Here is a 20,568-nt window from a genome sequence, read left to right as displayed (position 1 = left end):
TGGAGGGTTTCCCCACTCCTTTGCTTGATGTTGGCCAGTGTAGCCACGGGATGAGCGTAGGCCATGGAGGACTGGAACTGCTAGATGAAGAGGTCACCCATCGACTCCCAAGAGCTCACAATCCCCGGTTTCAACTTTGAGAACCAAAGCTGGGCTCGTCCTCAAAGTGAGGCGGCAAAGAGCCTACAGCGTGTGAGGTTGGTGACTTGATAGACATCCATTTCCATATTGAAGCGCATATAATACGAGGCCGGATCATCTTCCCCATCAAAGGTGAGTTCGGGGGTGATGCCTCATATTAACAGGTGGAGGGGACTCTAGGATGGCTCTAGTAAAAGGAGAGCGCGCAACAACGGCCTGTGGGAGCCTCTTCTCTTCCTCCATGCGATTCAGTATTCTTCTAAGATCATGGACATTTAGGTTTCCAAGTCGTTCGTCCTCATCATGAGGACCACGCTCATCATTTTCACCGTGGAGAGATGGGGGAGGATTATTCCTCCTGTAGCCATAAACCCGGGATTCACCCTCATCCTCTCCATTCCGTAGCCTGGACTGTTGGCGGGAATGATGAGGAGGGGATCTCTCCACTAGGGGCCTAGAGTGACGTGACCGCTCCCTCTCGTCATGATGGGAGGGGGGTCGCTCCTCTTGACGCTGGCGTTCTCTCTCCACCCTTGCCGCCTGCTTTTCCTCCAACCTGAGCCTTAGGTCGTGCTCAGTCAGTCTCCTTCCCAAACGATCAAGCACACTAGTGCTTCTAGCAGCAGACAGGGTAGGTGGGCGATGAGACCGATGAGAGCCTCTTATCACTTGACTAGGGGGGACTTCATCAGTCTCTAACACTCGCCCACTTTCAGCCTCTCGGTTGAAATCATTTTCAAAGTTCCTAGGGGTCACTGATGGGGCTCTCCCGTGTCCAGTTTTCTTAAAAATCCTCTTCTTCTTTCTCTCCCGCTTGTTCATTTGGGCCACCTGAGTCTGTATATGCTTCACTTCCTTCGAGAGGTTTTGCAAGTACTCCATGATCGGATTAGGTGGGGGTGCCTCCCCTTCAGGTGTGTCATGGAGCCGTTAGCCGTTCCTCAACATGAGGAGTGACGTTGTTCACCCCCTCTGGGGTTCCCTGGGGGCCTCTCTGGCGGCCTCTTCCCGATCTCAGATGAGGCCAACTTGTAGTAGAGATGATGAGGCCTGAGAGCCTAGCTGGAGAATGAGCCCTAGGGTGATGACCCCTAGGCTAATAGTCTTCATCCATGATGACCCCTGAGAGTTATGAGGCCATGAAGTAGTGAGGCCTTAGGCTCACCAGCATATCTTCATGATGACCCCTGGGGGTCCTCCTTAAGTCTTCACAAATATTCTAAGTAGTAGGAGCTCACCAATGAGGCGGCATGATGGTATAATGAGCTCAAGGGCCCTCGTCCAGGTTAACCATGAGCCCAATATCCCTGATCCAGTCCCCCTCCTGGCCTAGAGAGCATACAGTCTTCATAAGTAGAGGTGGACGGGCCCACCTCGGTGATCTATATCTGACTATGGGCCTGCCGAGGCCCATGCCGATTTTTGGGCATAACAACTACCCCCCGATTCTTTCTCGTCATTAGGGATGCGAGGAAGAAATTCAGTGAGGTCTTCGAATTCTATGTTGGCATGTAAATGACGCGGCCCAGCAGAATGATGAGCCCTCAAGCCTTCATACATCTTCTAAGTAGTGGGGGCTTAACAATGAGGCGACCTAGCAGAATGTTGAGCCCTCAACTCTTCAAATATCTTCTAAGTGGTGCGGACTCATTAGTGAGGCTGCCTAGCAAAATGATGAGCCCAAAGTACTTAGTTCAGAATAATCTTGAGCATAATGTATTTGGTCCTGCTCTCCATCCTGTTGGAATGCAATTAATGTGTTTAAATAGAGGTGGATGAGCCCACCTTGGTGATCCATAACTGAATATGGGCCTGTTGAGGCCCATGTCAAATTTGGGCCTAAGAACTACCCCCCGATTCCTGTTCACCATTAGAGATGCGAGGAGGAATCCAAACGAGGCCTTCAAATAATGTGTATGTATGTACTTGACGAGGCCAAGACAACGATCCCAAAAGTAGCGAGGCCTCACCTAGCTGCCTGGTGGAACCGAGCTCGTGTGGAGTGACCCCAGGTGAAGCAACCCTCAGGGAGCGACCACGAGATACAGCGACTACCGGTGGAGCGACCCAGGTGAAGCGACCCTCAGGGAGCGACCCCGAAGGAAGCGACCTCGGGATAAAGCTACCCCTAGCGGAGCGACCCCAGATGAAGCGACACTCAGAGAGCGACCCCGAGAGAAGCGACATCGGGATACAGCGACCACCGGTGGAGCGAACCCAGGTGAAGCGACCCTCATGGAGCGACCCCGAGAGAAGCGACACCGGGATACAGCGACCCCTGGTGAAGCTACCCTCAGGGAGCGACCCCGAGGGAGCGACACCTAATGAAGCGACCGAGATACAGCGACCCCAAGTGAAGCGGCCCTCAGGGAGCGACCCCGTGGGAGCGACCCCTGGTGAAGCGATCCCAAGATAGCGAGGCCTGAGTATAGCAATCCCAGGTGGAGCGACCCCTAGTGAAGCGCCCTCAAGATAGCGAGGCCTACATGTAGCGACCCCGGAAGACATCATGTGAGCCCGTAATGACCCCTCTCTTGGGGGGAGGACCTTGAACTTGATAAATCTTCCAAGTAAGGGAGGCTAATTTGAGAAATCCTTATGCCTTAATAAATTTTCTAAATAAGGGAGGCTCCCTAGCAGTCTTCAACAATGACGCCCCCGAGGTAAAATGAGGCCAAGGGGCAGCGAGGCCAAGAGTTAGCGACCCTTAGGCCCATTGCTCATACTTGTAGCGACCCCCCTTGGTGATGATCCCTCTAGGGTGACGACCCCATAGGGCGAGGACCCCTCAGGGTAACGACCCCCGAGGGTGATGATCTTTCAGGGCGATGACGGCCCCTCAAGGCGAGGACCCCTCAGTGTAACGACCCCCCAAGGGCGACGACCCCTCCAGGGTGCTCTTCAAGTCTTTCACATTCAAATTCCCCAAACGGTCGTCCTCATTAAGATGGCCCACGCTCGTAATTTTCATCGTGGAGAGAAGGGGATGATCATTTCTCCTACTTCCCCAAATCTTAGATTCTTCCTCATCCTCATTGTTCCGCAGCCCAGATTGTTGGCGGGAATAATCAGGAGGGGATCTCTCCCGTCGTGACCTCGAGTGGTGAGACCGCTCCCTCTCGTCATGATGAGAGGGGGTCACTCTTCTCTATGCTGGCTCTCTCTCTTTCCTCCTTATTGCTTGCTTGGCCTCTCTACCTTGAGTCTCAAATCACGATCAATTAATTTTTTATCCCATCCGATCAAGTACACTGGTGGTCTTAGAAGCGGATGGAGCAGGGCCACGGAGAGAAGGTTCGGGGGCACCCCTTACTTGATTTGGGGGCGCCTCGTCCGTTTTAAATGTCCTCCGACCGAGGGACTTGACCTCTCCAATGCTACCCCGAGGCACTTGTGCTCTCTAATGCTAGATCGGGGCACTTGGCATCTCCAACACTAGCTCGGGGCACTTGGGCTCTCCCGTGCTAGGCCGGACACCTCTAGCTTGGAGCACATTGGCTCTCCCATGCTAAGCCTGGGCACTCGGTCTCTCCACACTAGTTCGGGGCACTTTTGTTCTCCCGCGCTAGGCCAAGGGTCTTGGCCTCTCCAACACTAGCTCTGACGCGCTATCGACCCCGTCAAAAGTGAGCTCTGGACGGTGCCTAATGTTGACAAGAGGATGCGACTCTAAGATGGCTCAAGAGAAGGTAGAACGTGGAACAATAGTTGGAGGGAGCCTCTTTTCCTCCTCCATTCGATCTAGTATCCTTTTCAGGTCATGACATTCAAATTCCCAAGGCGCTCGTCCTCATTGTTGTCGTCACGCCCATCATCCTCATTATAGAGAGATGGAGGAGGATCATTCCTCATGTTGGGATGCATCCAGGATTTTCCCTCATCCTCATTATTCCGCGGCCTAGATGGTCGGTGGGAATGATGGGTAGGGGATCTCTCCCGTCTAGACCTTGAGTGGTGCGACCGCTCTCTCTCGTCAAGATGGGAGGGGGGTCACTCCTCTCTGCGTTGGCGTTCTCTTTCCCTCCTAGCTGCTTGCTTGGCCTCTACCTCTCGTTCAAAATCATTCTCCAAGTTCTTGGGGGTCACTTTTGAGGCTCTCCTGCCTTTTGAGAAACGACTATTCTTCTTGAAACCTCTCTTCTTCTTGCTCGTTTGCTTCTCCATATCAGTCATCTCAGATGTCATAGTCTTCATCTCCCCATAGATTTTTAATGATGGGATCATATATTGGGGCCTCTCCTTCAGGAGTGTCCAGGGGTCCCCTTTCGGCTCATCAGTATGAGGGACCACACTGTTCTCCTCATCGAGGCCTCCTTGAGAGGTCCTCCATGCTCTCTTGGACTTGTTCTTCCTACGGCTCATCTTTCTCCCTAAGATGTTTTGATCTCCCAATGTGGTCGCCAAATTGTTAACGGGAGAAATTGGTTAACAACAGATGTGGGCACTTACGTGATTTTAGGAAGAATATTCAAAGAACACGGGACGGAGAGTGATGGAAGATGTAGCTGATCTTGTGGTTTGATCCTTGAGAGACAGAGAGAATGTGTTCTCAGCAAGAATCAGGTTATTCGCCACAAGAGGCCTACGTACCCTATTTATAGGGGTTCAAGCTACCACGTTGTTCTTTCGGGCCAAACTTCTTAGCACGGGCTAAGTGTCAGCCCGGTCCATCTGGGCCCAGGTCCACAGGACCGTGAGGACCGCCATCAGAAAGAGCCCGTACTCGCATGGCCTAGGCCCATATGGCAAGAGGCTGTCATGGAGCAGGTCGGAATGTAGATAATGATCCAATAAGCGGAGGTAAAGACCTCGAGATCCATACTCGTGGGCCTAACAGGTCCAGACACGAGCCTTCATGTCTTGATCAGCCTCATATGGGGCGAGGGAGCCCGTTCATCCTCTATGGGGCGAGGGAGGCCATTCATCATCTTACGGGGTGATGTAACCCGAACATCCTCTTATGGGGCGAGGGAACCTGAGATAGAAGGCGTAGCCCTGATAATGAGAGCCCAAAGGACTTAGTAAAATAAAGTGGGTGACCCCTCAGATGAGGCCAACTTGTAGTAGAGATGATAAGGCCTGAGAGCCTAGCTAGAGAATGAACCCTAGGGTGATGACCCCTAGGCTAATAGTCTTCATCCATGATGACCTCTGAGAGTTATGAGGCCATGAAGTAGTGAGGCCTTAGGCTCACCGGCATATCTTCATGATGACCCCTAGGGTCCTCCTTAAGTCTTCACAAATATTCTAAGTAGTGGGAGCTCACCAATGAGGCGGCATGATGGTATAATGAGCTCAAGGGCCCTAGTCCAGGTTAACCATGAGCCCAATATCCTTGATCCAGTCCCCCTCTTGGCCTAGAGAGCATACAGTCTTCATAAGTAGAGGTGGACGGGCCCACCTCGGTGATCCATATCTGACTATGGGCCTGCCGAGGCCCATGCCGATTTTTGGGCATAACAACTTTGTTGTTATGCCATATTTTGGCATGAGCTATTATCTTCCAAATTTCTTATTTATTAATTATTAATTATGATTAATAATTATTATTTATCACCCGATAATTATCCTCTCTCTGAAACGAGGAAAGAATCAATTATCACATAAAATATCTCCAAACGATATCTTTTAAATCGAGAAAGATATCACAACTCGAAGATTATATCAGATTAAAATCAATTAACTCAGCCCAATCCTAACAGAACTGCATGGGCTTGATCCTATAAAAACATAGGTACGTAGGCATCTTGAGATATGAGATCCGATACACGAGATAAATCGAGACATCTGTCAAGCTCATCTCCTCTTTTTTCATAAACCCTAAAACCCACAAAATCATAATACTCTTGTTAACCAAAATCCTCCGTTAACAATTTAGGCATCTTGGGATATGAGATCCAATACACGAGATAAATCGAGACATCTCTCAAGCTCAGCCCCTCTTTTTTCATAAACTCTAAACCCCAAAATCATATAATTCTTGTTAACCAAAATCCTCCGTTAACAACAACGACCCAACATGTGTTGCGTAAGAGGCTAAGTCGGGTGGTGCGCATTGTTAAACCCCTTAGTCCAGCGTGATAAAGACTTATCGTTTTTAGGTTCCGGAACATTTATTCGTGATGGTCTCGTCGCCGTCCGGTGTTGATAGATTGATCAGCTATCTTCACCTGTTAGCGTCCATTATATCTGATAATTCCTTTTGAGATTAAATTCTGTTATAGCATCCTAGTGATAAACTTTGGAACTAAAAACTTATGATTTTTACGTTTTAAAGCATGCTAGTAATTAAAGTTGATTTCCAGTTTTATATCAAATGATGGTTTACTGCTTTATATTCAAAGCATGCATGATTTCTATACTCTTACTCTTATAAACTGTTTTACGATTATATCTCTTGTTTATTCATATTAGTACTGCTGAGCGATTCATAGCTCACCCTTGCAAAATATTTATATACATGTTTCAGATGTCTAGAACAAGACCTCCCAGACGACTAGTGAGCAGCCGTGGTCAGGGTCCCATCCCTCCACCTATCTTTGGCACTTATGAGGTAATTGAGTCAGATATTATGGGTTATATATGTATGTTGTAATAATCAGCGAGTGTATTCAGACTTAAGATATTTTGGTATTGTAATATTCAGGTGACCTAAATCATACTTAAACCTGGCAAGATCCTGGTCAGGGGTTGTATTGTTTATTATTATATTCCGGATGTATTTCCTTTTTATTATTATTAGTGACGTCAACTCTTACCCCGGGGTTGAGGCCGTCACCGTAGATGGTGGTCTATTGGGTTTGTTGATAAGGGAGGTCTCCCTAAACTCAACTCTCTCTCTCTCTCTCTCTCTCTCTCTCTCTCTCTCTCTCTCTCTCTCTCTCTATATATATATATATATATATATATATATATATATATATATATATATATATATATATATATATATATATATATATAGGGATAGGATCAAATAAAAACTTTTTTAAGTTACAAACTTACAAACTTTTTTTTTTTAATTTTTTTTATTCTCCAATCGTGTTAATCCTTAGTTATAGAAAGTATCGATGTTGAAAATTCTTGAAAAAACATCATAATTTTTATAAATAATGCATAAATAAATCGTGCATTCAACACATTCGTAACTGGGGTTCAACATCGGGTGTAGAACACTAATTATCATTATGTTGAATATATTTATAAAGACGCTTAAACTATACCTCTAGGGTTGGGTAGGGTTTAGAAACATAAATATTAGTTATATAATACGTTTAACTTAGTTCTTACATTTAAAAATTAGTTTATGTACTTCTCCAACACAATTTTAATCGATGTTCAACAAAATATGTTAAAAAATATGTTGAACTCAAATTATATATGTGTTGAACGCATAAAGTTTGTAAGTTTGTAAGTTTGTATCAGAACCCACCCCTATATATATATATATATATATATATATATATATATATATATATATATATATATATATATATATATATATATATATATATATAGGGTCTTACTCCAGTACAAACTCCTTACTGTACGAACGTACAAACCAGTGATTATGACAATAATATTTAGTGATTACCAGATTTTAATTTAACAAATATATATATATACATCCATCACCAGCACCACCACAATCACCTCCAATCACCACCACCACGACCACCCCACCCACCACCACTGCCCAGCGCCACTCTCTCTCTCTCTCACCACTATCCACCGCCAACCACCACTGCCAAGCGCCTCTCTCTCTCACCACCAACCACCACCACCACTCCCAGCGGCTATCTCGCGGTTCTCTCGCTCTCTGATTGTTCACTCAGCGACCAGTGCTACACACACACACACAATCACCATTGCTTTTCTCATCACCCTCAATCGTGTCTCTCTCCCTCAATCGTGCCCTCGCGCCGGCGTCGTGACTGCTGCCGGCCGCGCTGCACCACCACTCGACTATTCCGTCCCGTAAGTGCTCCCCTCCCCTTATCTCTCCATCAGACATCCTGGTAGATTTAGTGATTCTGTTCAATCATTTAGTGATTCTGTCCAAGTCATTTAGTGATTGTTTGTACGTTTGTACACTAAGGAGTTTGTATTTGAGCAATTCCATATATATATATATATATATATATAATCGGTTTTAACCTATACCAAAACCGCAACGGTTTCGGTTCATTTCAGTTTTATACGGTTCGATTTTTGCCGGTTTTTAGCGGTTTCGGTTTTAATTCGATTTCTTACTCACTCCTACATGCATCATAGTAAAATTGTTAAAATACACTGAAAATTTATACTGAAAGATTCCTCATATTGGATATTGAAAGATTCCTTATATTTGTTGTGAAATTATATTATTTTAAATCTGCAGAAATGGAATCTTCTAGACTTATAGCGAGTAGTCTTGCATCAAACTTAGTTCCCGGGACACCTGTCAAAATAAATTTTACAAATATTGTTACAAATATTCAACCCGACAACATTTATATTTCATTATCCAGATTACACTTTACATTTTATCTTCTCATAACGATTTTGCAAATATTTTGTGTTGTGTTTCTTCTACCGGACGACGGGGCCCATAAAAAATGCAAAAAAACCTAAAACAGCAAATCCAACACAACTGCACAAACTCACCGCTTTATGTCCAAAGTTTAGCGTGTGCTCTTGTCTATTACTCCCACCCCCTTTCATGTTTATTTTGATTTTCGAAGTGTCAAATTGACCAATTTTTGATCAAACATTATAAATTATCTATTCATTACTTTTAAAATGTGAAAGTTGCATATTAAAATAGATTAAAATATTTTTTAAAGATATGATTTTTATTATTTTTCTCAATTATATGATACATGTAAATTCCAATCAAAATATAGTCAATTTGACTAGTCAAATGTCAAAATAGACATATAAAAGAGACTAAAAGAGTATTCTTTTAGTTTTCAAACTTTTATAAAAGAATAAAATTTTAAAAAAACAAAATAAATTCTTTAGGTATATTTTATTACTTTTTGTGTATTTAGACTTTTATAAATATAAAATTTTAAAAATAAATTATAATTTTTCGATATATATCATAAAATAGGGATAAGTAATGAAAGAAAATAATAAAGAAATAAGAAAGAGCCACGAGTGCAGGTTAAGTGCAGTTCATATCATAAAAGAAATCAACTGAATGCAGTTTTAAGTAATGTAATGCAGTTTTATTAACCAAATTTTAATTATAAAATTAAAATTAATCTCTTACAATCTAATACATTTTAAAATTCTAGAGGTACCATCTTCGTGTATAATTGTAAAACTTTTAATTATATAAAATATAAAATATATAAATAGGTCTGAAACAATATAAAATATACAATTATGAGTTAAGTTTATCAATTTAATTAATCAAAACAACCAAGCAACTCATTACTCCTTTTTCTATTTCGTGAAGCCCTTTTTGTTATTCTTTGCTTCACCTCAGTAATTAATCTCCTCTGCATTCAAAACTTAACAGCACAAACCCAGAACACTCTATCATCTTTATACTACATACAGACAGGTATCTTGCTTTAACTTTCTTGCAATCTTTACTTTTTATTGCATTTAATGTCATTTTAAGTTCTCAAGTTTTGATTTTTATCATTTTTTTCTTGCTATATTTGTTATGATTTGGTTACATTGGCCTTGTTAACTTGGTGTGTATGTGTAAATTTGCTTGCTAAATATCTTCTTGTTAGTTCTTGGGAAGATGGTGTTTGGGTCTTGTCGTTGACAGGATTCGAACCCTCGTCATCCGGTAAAGGGGGAAGGGAGCAAGGGAGATACCGTTGGACCAAGATATTGTGTGTTTAGTTTGTGAAACTGTGAGCTTGTGCTAATGGGTGGTTGAGACTGCTAGATAGTTCTTGGTTTCTGGGTGTTCATAAATTATTGTATGTATTCTGTTAATTTGATATGTTTGGGTTTGACATCTCTTTGTTTATGTGGAGGAATTTGGAGGTTGTGTTGTACACCATGTATGGCATATGCTTATGGCATATACTGAAAAAAGAAGAGAAACTAATTGAATACCATGCCGTATTTTATTTGCGAGGAATTGAATTTCCATTGACATCAAGCTCTGTTTGGATAAAAGGAATGGAATTTGTACTATTTTTGGGTCACTTGTTTTTTTATTCCTTTTTGGATATCATTCATACCAAATTGGGTGAAAAAGGAATGGGATTTGAACTAATTTCTAGCTGCTTATTCATGATTTTTGTTTCTGCAACCTTATCAGTCCTACAAATTTGAATGTATTGGAGCTTGAGTGTGCCAATTTAGTGAAGATGTCAATATCTAATATCGTACAACATTTACACTTTCTCGTTCCCCCCTCTTTGCTCTTCCTTCTTTCTTTTCCACCTTTGATAAGATTTATATTATATTTTGGTTTACTTATTCAAACCAAATGGTGCAGTAATTTTAAGAATTGACTTATTCAAATTATTGGCTTAGTACATATATATGAATCGAACAGGTTAAATATTGAGAAAACTTATCTATGTGCTCCTATTTAGAAGTCTCCTAAATGCTTTTGGCAAACACTTTACATCCTTCATGTGGCAGAATGAAAAACAAAGCAAAAGTCATTACTTGGATGAGCTTGTTAAGTTTCCTTAAATTGCACCAGCGTGGCTAAAACTTTAAATGCATCTAGCAAATTTTACGGAAGGAACGCACCATAAAGTTTAAGTTGCTTCTGAGTCATAGTTATAAATATGATTTAGGACGTTTTTTCCTTTTGGTCACAGACCAAACTTGTGTTTTTTCTTGTTACTTCACCTTAAGCTGAGATGCTGCAACTCATTTCATTCTTGGTCTTTTTCCTGTGCTGTATGAAGCAAAGAATGAGTGGCATGGGTGAGAACTCCAGATTTCAGAATAACAAAATTAAGAAGCTAGAAAATCTTAAAAGTCAATATAGTAAAGATGTCACAACTGGGAGTGAGCTTTGGACAGATGGCCTTATATGTGCTTTTGAATTGGTGAAAGGGCATAAAAGATCAAGTTCAAAGTCCCACTTGAAGATTCAGCCAGCTCCTCGTGTAAATGGTGAAAGGTTAAATAAACAAGTGCCTACTCATGGCCGAGTTGAGGCTTCTACCAGAGATGATAATAATAGTTTACTGGATTGTACATCTCTTATTGAGCTGGGAACAAATCAAGTTGGCTCTGTGAATGATGACATAGATAATCATGACTCCCAATGGGAGCATGCTCATACTCCTGAGAAATTTCAAGGGAGTCATTGGGTTCCAATCGGATGGACTAGAATATCTGAACTTGTCAAAAAAGTGCAAGTGGATGCTGCATGGGTCTCACAGCAATTTGACTTCATGGATGATGAAGATGATCGTACTATTGCAGACTTAGCAGCTCCTTATTGGGAGAGGGCAGCTGGGCCGATATGGTGGTGCCATGTGGCTGCTGGTCATCTCTTCGTTGATGAATGGCTCAACAATGCTCAGTGGTTGCACCCTGCCATAAGCGTTGCTTTAAGAGATGAAAGTCGGCTGATAAGTGAGCGAATGAAACACCTTCTCTATGAGGTATTGCGTGCTCAGCTTTCTAATTCCTTCCTTTATTATTTTTAATGTAATTAACAAATGCTAACGAAAGCATCTATATTAGAATGTACCGGTAGAAAATATATCAGGTCTGCATTTCTAAACACAGAGGTTTTACTGCTGGCTCTGATAGCGATAATTGCATTAATTTGACCCCATTTTCCCTTGGAAATTTAAAAGTGAGCATCTAGTGATTGACACAACAGACAAGAAAGGGCATCTTGGATTCTAATTGCTTAGCATACTTTTCATTCCTCCAATTTGAGGAAAATGCACTCTAATTTAGTTATCTAAGTTTTCGCCCTTGTTTCAGTGAACTTCATGACGTAAAAATTCAAAAATAATTGGTTGTCGTTATGTTATTCACATTTTACACACTGGGTCTAAAAAACAAATCTTAGAATCTTACATTATTTGTGTTGTTTCTATTCCATATATGTTAATATATAACTCATAACGATACATCTAATACTTTACTGAGAAGTTTATATGGATTTGGTCAAAACTGTATCAACGATCTCCGCAACACGTTTATATAAAAATTTTGTTAACATAAAAGCTTTGAATTTTGAGCATTTACATAAGCTGTGATCTCTATTTTTCTTAGTTTTGTACAGACAAAAAACAAACTTTTACCGACTAGGCTAATGTGATTGCAATATTAGACACACGACCTGAAAGCTGAACATGAACTTGGTACAACAATCAGGTTAAGTTTGGTCCACCCAAAACTGACTTAAAAGTAAGGCCGGGTCAATATTAGGTCGCTCAAATCAAGTATATAATCTTTTTTTGATGAATTATTTTTTGATTGATTAGAAATGCAAAGAAGAGTTGTATGATGTAATTATGTTTTGTGGATCATAGTTTCATCCTTAAGAATGTAGGTCAAACAAGTGCTTTTAGTTATTTTGGTCATATGATGTCAAAAAGATGGTTTTCGGTCAAACATGTAAATTTGACTGCTGGTTGGTTCAGGTTAAACACAACTTCTTAATTATTGAGTCACAGGTTAGATTGTGTCACCCAGGGCAACACCCCCTTTGGCCTCCTCTAACGAAATTGAACACCGAGCTACTATAAAAATTGGCTACATTCAGTCACACTACTAACTTGATGATATTGTAATATGCATAATGCTTATTACCTTTGTATTGCTTCATAGGTATATCATATAGTAATGATTTGTTTTTTTGTTAATTACCATCTCTCCTAATTTCTTAAAGTCTTAGGAGAAGTTATTGAGGGAATTGGACCGTATATTATGTTTAACACTCCCCCTTGAAAGCCAATTTGTGGGTTAAAGAGTTGGATCACCATTTCATATATTGGGGCAATATTCACCCCAAGTGCATTAATGTTACTCGAGAGAAAGTTAGGGTAGGAGGGGTAGGACTTTAGTCTTCTCTTTGATACCATATTAAGGTGTTAGGAGGGCTTAGTGGATTTTCTACTATATTTACAGGTTTAATGCAATCTTCATTGTCAATCGCTTATACATGAGTCATGACTATGCTAACTTGTCAAAGATGACATCCAAAGGTTTTGGGAGAGTCATAACATAACATATAGAAATAATAAGTTAATGCAGAACAAATAATTTAATATTTATAATTCAACAATTAATGCCCTGGGTCGCGGTGGATATGGTGGTGAGCTTTTTCCGGGTCATACAGGTCCCTGTTAGGGTTGCTGGTGGTCTATTGTTTGAGCTATTGGGACAATCAGCCGGTGATCCTTATGTTGATGAAGATGATATTCCAGTCGTTCTTCGTTCCTGGCAAGCACAAAACTTTCTAATCACTGCATTACACATGAAAGGATCTGCATCAAACGTAAATGTACTGGGCATTACAGAAGTTCAGGTTTGTTCAAAGCCGAATAAGTAATTAAACTAGTACGATATATTTTGTTTCTGCTTCTGCTTGTTTGCAATAATTACTTTTATACTCTGCTATAGGAACTTCTTTTTGCTGGTGGTAATAATACACCGAGAACAGCACACGGAGTTATTGCACAGCTAGCTAGCCGCCTGGCTCGATGGGATGATAGGTGAATCATGTTGCCAACTTGCTAAGTAGAATATTGGTCATGACTTGTGAATCAGCAATTTGTTTCGAAGGTTAATTGAACACACCCTCATGTATATGACAAGCTTTGAACCCTTGTCTCCCATAAAGGGAGTGAGGAAGGTAACACTAGACCGACCTTTGGTATGAATCTGGAAATTGGTTGGCATGAGGAGAAAATTATTATTCAAAATTTTCCAACTGAAAACTGTCAATGTTTATCTCTGGACCCTTTAAAAAAGCTTCATGGTGGATAATTGATTGTCAAAAGGAAAGGGAAGCTTCATGCTACATAATTAGGAATAGTTGTGATTGATAACTAGTTAACTACTATCTTGTAAAAGCTTCTGACCTTTTTCAGTTTGTTATGATCTTTTACACATAGAGTCCCTTTGCTTATTACCTTTTATTCTGAGATACCAAGTGAGTTAATATTAGATGATTAGCTGCTGTAGTATATAATGTATGTGATTGAATTGTGCTTCATGCTTTGGGTTCTTTTATTCCTACAAAAAACATAAAAATGGTGACAAGAGGAAACTTGATCTCATCTTTATTATTAGGTAATATATTTACTGCATGCAAATTTAATTTCCGATATTATTGCTGATCTCTTCCCAGTTCACAGTATATATCATGTAATCCAGCTTAAAGAAGTACACAGTACCAAACTTAATTATTTTGTTGGATTTCTATTCTATTTTAGTTATCAGTTCTTGTGAGCTGTGGTAGTAAAGTTGTTTATATAGGTAGCAGCTTTCCATTGTTGAATTATTCACTTGAACCAGTAACTACTAATCTACTGCTAAAGACTAAAAAGGTCTCTTTAAGTTGCTGTTCCTAATTATACTTAGTATATGGCTCTATTATTGGGAGTAATCTAATGTAACTTCAGTATATAGCTTTTTAATCATTTAATTATCCGAGGAAATGGTCTCACTAATCTGTCTCATATTCTTAGATTGTTCCGGAAATCTATTTTTGGGACAGCTGATGAAGTGGAGCTGAAGTTTATAAACAGGTAAGTGTTTGGACACCTACCCTCTTTCGTGCAGGTTATTCTTCTTCGTTTGGTTCCTTTGTCGTTATCTGTATAATTATCCTCTTATCTCTGAATAGGACAAGTCGTGAAGATTTAAATCTTTTGAATATTATCCTTAATCAAGAAATCAGGAGGCTATCAAGACAGGTAGTATGCTTTATCTTTTTTGCCCCCATGTGGAGGCAGATTATATGTCTTTCAATACATTAGTTTTAAGTATATAGGGAGGCGAAAGTGTCATGAGTGCAGGTCGAAGGATCCTTTTCAATAACCAACCAATGCATACTGCCTTCACCTTAAGTTTTTTTAATTTTGTATAAAAAATTACACGTTCAACTTCTGTTTTTACTAATCCAGATTAGGGAAAGCCGGAAAGGCTAAACCTCAGTCCCTTAAAGAGATATTAGCCACATCGATTTTTGAAATGTAATGCAATATTATTTCACTTCAGTTTTTCACTAATATTATTTCTTTAGAAAGTGAAAGTCAAATCGGTTAATCTTAAAACAGTTTAAACTGTCTTGATTCATATGTATTCAGAACGGTTCATTTTATTTATGCATGTACGTGTGGAGGGTCACGATCCACTTAGAACCATTTTAGTAATAAAAATTTAGAATTATTTATATTATTCTGCAGAATATAATATTGTATTGATTAATTATTTTATAAGTATATATAAGATTGAGAAAAAGATTGCGTTGTGCTTTTTAACAGATTAATCAAATAAAAATTCTTATCTTTCCTCTAAAGTGCAATTGTAAAGATGTAATCTATAGTTTTATCATAGGACTTGATATGCTTGCTTGGTGAGACTGACTGATTTTGTTTGTTTCATTTTCCTACGCAGGTTATTAGAGTGAAATGGTCACTCCATGCTAGGGAGGAGATCATATTTGAGCTTCTTCAACACGTTAAGGGAACCACTACTAGAAGCTTGCTTGAAGGAGTACGAAAGAGTACACGGGAAATGCTTGAAGAGCAAGAAGCAGTTCGTGGCCGATTATTCACTGTTCAAGATGTCATGCAGAGTACCATGCGTGCATGGCTGCAGGTCAGTTTTAAATAAATAAGTCGATGTATAATGGTCTCTCGATAGTCACCTGTAGTTGAAGCTTGGGAACCCTAATTATATAAACAATGAGAGAAATTTAATCAATTTATAGTCACCCCAACACAACTATGTTTGTGTGCAGATAGTTTTAGTTGGATCACCGCAATCTAGTCTAGCTATACATCACCCAAAGAATTCTAATGTGAAAAAGTGTGTTACCGCAGTTATAAGTGAAGATATATGTTTCCCCTGACAGAGAGGTTTAAAAAATTGTAGAAATATGCTCAGGAGATCTGTAATTAGTCACAATAGTATCAATTTATCATCATTTGCCTTATTTTGGAATGTTGCGACTTTCTGTTATGTGCATGATGAGAAACTGCGTCGTTAAGCTTACACTTACGAAAGAAAACCTCAGATTTAAGTTTTCTCCCAATTTGTAGGACAGGAGTCTCAGGGTCACTCATAATTTGGCCGTTTTTGGTGGATGTGGCCTTGTTCTTTCAATCATCACAGGGCTGTTTGGAATCAATGTTGATGGGATCCCTGGAGGAAGTAACACGCCTTATGCTTTTGGTCTCTTCGCAGCTATTCTTTTCTTTATAGGAATAGTGCTAATTGCTTTAGGATTGCTCTACCTTGGGTTAAAAAGGCCGATCACAGAGGAGCAGGTTGAAATTAAGAAGCTGGAGTTGAAGGAGATGGTAAAATTATTCCAGCACGAAGCAGAGACGCATGCCCAAGTTCGTAAGAATGTTTCCCGCCATAATTTGCCCCCAACTGCCGGTGATAGATACCGAGATGATGCTGAATACATTCTCATCGGTTAAACGTTTCAGTAGTTTTTCATCCATGAAAAAGAAATCAGAACACTCTGTGTTTCCCATTATCATCTCTGTAGTGAGGATGGATTCAGTCTTGACTAACTATATAGTCAAACGAAGAAGCTAGTCCCAGTGAAAAGGTATCACGACTGAAGAACACTGCTCTATTAACCTCTACTGCAGCACCGCAAGTCTTGTTGAAGCTGTCAACTTCAAACTATTATCCTCCAAGGTGCAAGGTGCTAGAGTAATAGTTAACAACTTTGCCATGTTTTCTCTCTTATTCTTACATATACGTCAATGGTTTTTTCTCCTTTTCCTTATTAAAGCTCCACCTTGAATAACAAGTATCGTAGCTTAAGAATTTTCAAATGAAACCTAGGTTATGCATATTAATATTGTGGGCGTAAGGGCACATACTGATGAGTTTGGTGGACTTTTATGGGTGGAATTGAAATGCCAGGGGGTTCATCTATATTTATGATTAGATAACTAATATTCCTCTGTCCCAAAATACATGTCACTTTGACTTTTTTCACATAATTTGAAATGCAAAAATAATATATTTTTACATATTATTTTGAAAATTTTCTTTTCTGAATAAAAATTTAACATCTATATTTTTATTCAGAAAAGAAAATTTTGAAAAATAATATGTAGAAGTATATTAATTTTGCATCTCAAATTACGTGAAAAAAGTCAAAGTGACATGTATTTTGAGACGGAGGGAGTAAAAATTAAACTAAACTCATAGGAGTTGTGGCTTATTGTGTGCCTATGATGTGTTGTTATCTCTTATATTGATTTGTATTAGAATAGTTCTAAACTATGTGAGTTGAGAAAATAAAGTGATAAAAATATATGTGTTTATATAAATGAGAGGAAGAGAAAGTTATTAAGAGAGAACGGGAAAGAACTTTATTTCATTCACCACACCATCAACCAACCACATAAAATCAAATACATAGGGTGTTTATATTGGCAGGGTCGGCTCAAGAAGTTTTGTGGCGTAACGTGAATCTCAAAATGAGACCTAATTTTACAAAAATTGAAATATTATATTAATAATATAATTGAAGATTTTTTTTAATATTTAAATATTATAATATAGATCTCAGAAGTAATTTTTTTGCAAAAATTGGACCAAGAAGATATAGAGTAAAGATAATGCTTAAATAAGTAATTAAGTTGTTTAGACTATAGAAGACCGGAGATGAAAAGTTACAGACTTACAGTAACATTATAAATTTATATTCGTCGGTGTAATGTAACTTGTGCATAACATAAATAATATACATTGATAGTTGTATATTATTTAATATTATAATAAAAATAATTATATTATTAAAATTAAGATTTAAAAACTAAATACGAGGAGGGGCTAGGGAATAAATTAGTCTCGTATAACAAAATCTCTAACATTTTTTTTACCACTAAAATTTATGTTCACAAGATCCATGTTACATCACAATAAAACAATCATTCGCATATTTATTATTGGTTAGAGATTCAAATCAAGTATTTATTAAGTTAGCAAAAATAATAGGACTAATACTACTGATATTAGTATTTTAATTATCAATTTTTTTAAAAAAAGTTGATAACATAGTACTTTTCAAATTGTTTTACAAAATTTAGATATTAATTTTCTAGCCCGAACGGACTCAACCCATCTTTCTTTCAACACCTTTTGGAAATTGCTGAGAGATGATGTTTCGAAATGCTATCAAGTTAGGCTCATTACGTGTAAGTTTGTTAGGAACATGTGATGCTTGATGATACAAAGTATTTTATTCTTACTTAAAATAAAATTGCATGTAGCTGATCAATTGATGGCATGCTATGGCAGTATCAATTGATCAGATTGACCCATCAACGGATGATGAGGTACTGTATCAAAACTGGAGTATTTTAGCAGTTGATGTAAAAATAATGTGTACTTTTAGATTAGCAGTTGATCTATCAATGGATGTTTAGATAGGGTGACATAATTGTAAATATGAGAAGTCATGTAATTTATCCAAGTGAAGTGAAGATCGATCGGTAATTTAAAGTATCAATGGCTATTTGGAAAGAAGATTATCAACCGCTATATCAACATCATCATTACCCCATAACTCAAAGAAGACTATCAATTGCTATTTCAGGGTATTATCAATTGATAATATTAGCAATTGATTATCAGCAATTGACAGCTGCAAGTCAGGTAAAAGACAAAGTTCACATGGGTTGATGTGACAGATGCTGCACCAGCTTTGGAAGCTAAACCAAAAGGAGTTTAGTCAAATATTGAGAACCTCGAAGCCTACCATTTCTGGCAAAGCAACAAGAATTTCAAGCTGCCAAATGCAGTATCAAGTCCAAGAAATTCTATATATGTACTAGCTAGAAAGTGAGTAGGAAAATACTTTTACAGACCAGTTTTGTTTGTAGTAGTATATATTCACTTTGTAATTCTACATTTCAAAGTATCCAAACACCAAGAACTGAAGAGCAAAACACTAGAGAAAGTTAGCAAGAAATTGTAAGCTTCTGCTCTTCATTCTTTTGTAAGCAGCCAAGTATTTTTTACTTGTAAGGTTTTTGATATAAAAATCTCTCAGGTGGATCAAACAATCCACCTGAAATTTTTAAGATCCTTGTTCTTTAAATTTCTGTTTTAGCTTTATTCTCTTGTAGTTTGAATATAATCTGTTGTGCAAAAGTTGTTCAAATTTTTGTAGATTGTATTCAACCCCCCCTTCTACAATCTAACTTATTGTTTGCATTGTCTAAATAACAAAGTTCCTACTCGATATAAATGAAACAAATTTGGTTATCATCCCGAGAATAAGCATGTTGAAGAAGTGAAATATTTAATTCCTATAGCTCTATGTAATGTACTTTACAAAATTCTTACTGAAGTCCTTGCAAATAGGTTGAAGAAAATTTTACCACACTACATCATAGATGGGCTTATACAATGGTTTTTGAAAGCGTCGCTCTCACATCATGGCATTAGCTACGATATTATTGGATAACTGCAATAGCGCTTAAATTGTGTTGTATTTATTATATGTAGTGTTGCATTATTCTTATTTCAGTATTAATAACTATTAAATTAAAAACATTAAATATTATTAGAATATTAGGTTGACCGCACATGGACCCACATCACTGACGTGATATTAGAATATTTGTACCGGGGAGAAGCATAACAAATAATGTATTGATTGCAGTTGAGCTTATTCATTATATGAAGATGGAAAATTACAGCCATGTGGGTGAAGTAGCTCTTAAAATCGACAGAAGTAAAGCTTATGATCACATTTTTTGAGATTATTTATGAAGAAAATGATAGCTATGGGGTTCTTTGAGAAATGGATTAATTGGATTATGATTTGCGTAACGACAATATCATATTCTTATCTTTCCAGGGTTTTTCTATTGGACCTATTATTCCGAAGAGGGGTCTTCGACAAGATGACCCTTTGTCACTGTATCTCTTCTTTTTATGTGTCGAGGGCTTATTGTTAAGTTTTAAAAAATCTACACACAACGGTCATATTAATGAGTGTTGTATCAGCCCTACTGCTCCGTCCATTACTCATCTATTATTCATAGATGATAGCTTATTGTTCTTTAAAGCTACAACTGAGGAAGCGAACTCAATCAAACAGGTTTTACACTCTTACGAGTTACTATCTGCCCAAGCAGTTAACTTTCAAAAATCTGATGTGTTCTTCAGTGCAACCGAAGAAGAGATAAGAAAGAGGAGATTATAATTATTCTTGGTGAGATAAATGATATAGGGGGAAGGAAGTATATGTCTACATTCTCTCATTGGCAGATCAAAGAA

At 38.7% G+C, this 20,568-nt stretch overlaps 1 protein-coding gene across 3 annotated transcripts; it reads left to right on the top strand.

Annotated features, from left to right (window-relative positions):
• The first annotated feature begins 9,550 nt into the window (after positions 1 to 9,550).
• On the top strand, positions 9,551 to 17,044 carry LOC108205658 (uncharacterized). 3 transcript variants are annotated; one of them, XM_017375657.2, is made up of 8 exons: positions 9,551 to 9,691; positions 11,016 to 11,723; positions 13,418 to 13,606; positions 13,702 to 13,793; positions 14,772 to 14,831; positions 14,930 to 14,999; positions 15,703 to 15,906; positions 16,350 to 17,044. In XM_017375657.2, the coding sequence occupies exons 2-8, from the start codon at positions 11,022 to 11,024 to the stop codon at positions 16,734 to 16,736; spliced, it is 1,704 nt and encodes a 567-aa protein (XP_017231146.1). In that variant the 5' UTR covers positions 9,551 to 9,691; positions 11,016 to 11,021; the 3' UTR covers positions 16,737 to 17,044. The 3 variants fall into 3 exon arrangements, with proteins under 3 accessions (XP_017231146.1, XP_017231147.1, XP_063942835.1); XM_017375658.2 differs by having other exon boundaries at positions 9,573 to 9,691; positions 11,021 to 11,723; XM_064086765.1 differs by lacking the exon at positions 9,551 to 9,691 and adding an exon at positions 9,717 to 10,064.
• Positions 17,045 to 20,568: the final 3,524 nt, after the last annotated feature.

The sequence above is a fragment of the Daucus carota genome, chromosome 2 (genome assembly GCF_001625215.2).
Source record: "Daucus carota subsp. sativus chromosome 2, DH1 v3.0, whole genome shotgun sequence".
Taxonomy (NCBI): Eukaryota; Viridiplantae; Streptophyta; class Magnoliopsida; order Apiales; family Apiaceae; genus Daucus; species Daucus carota.
Note: the sequence above shows the minus strand (reverse complement) of the source record. Positions and strands in the feature narration are given on the sequence as shown.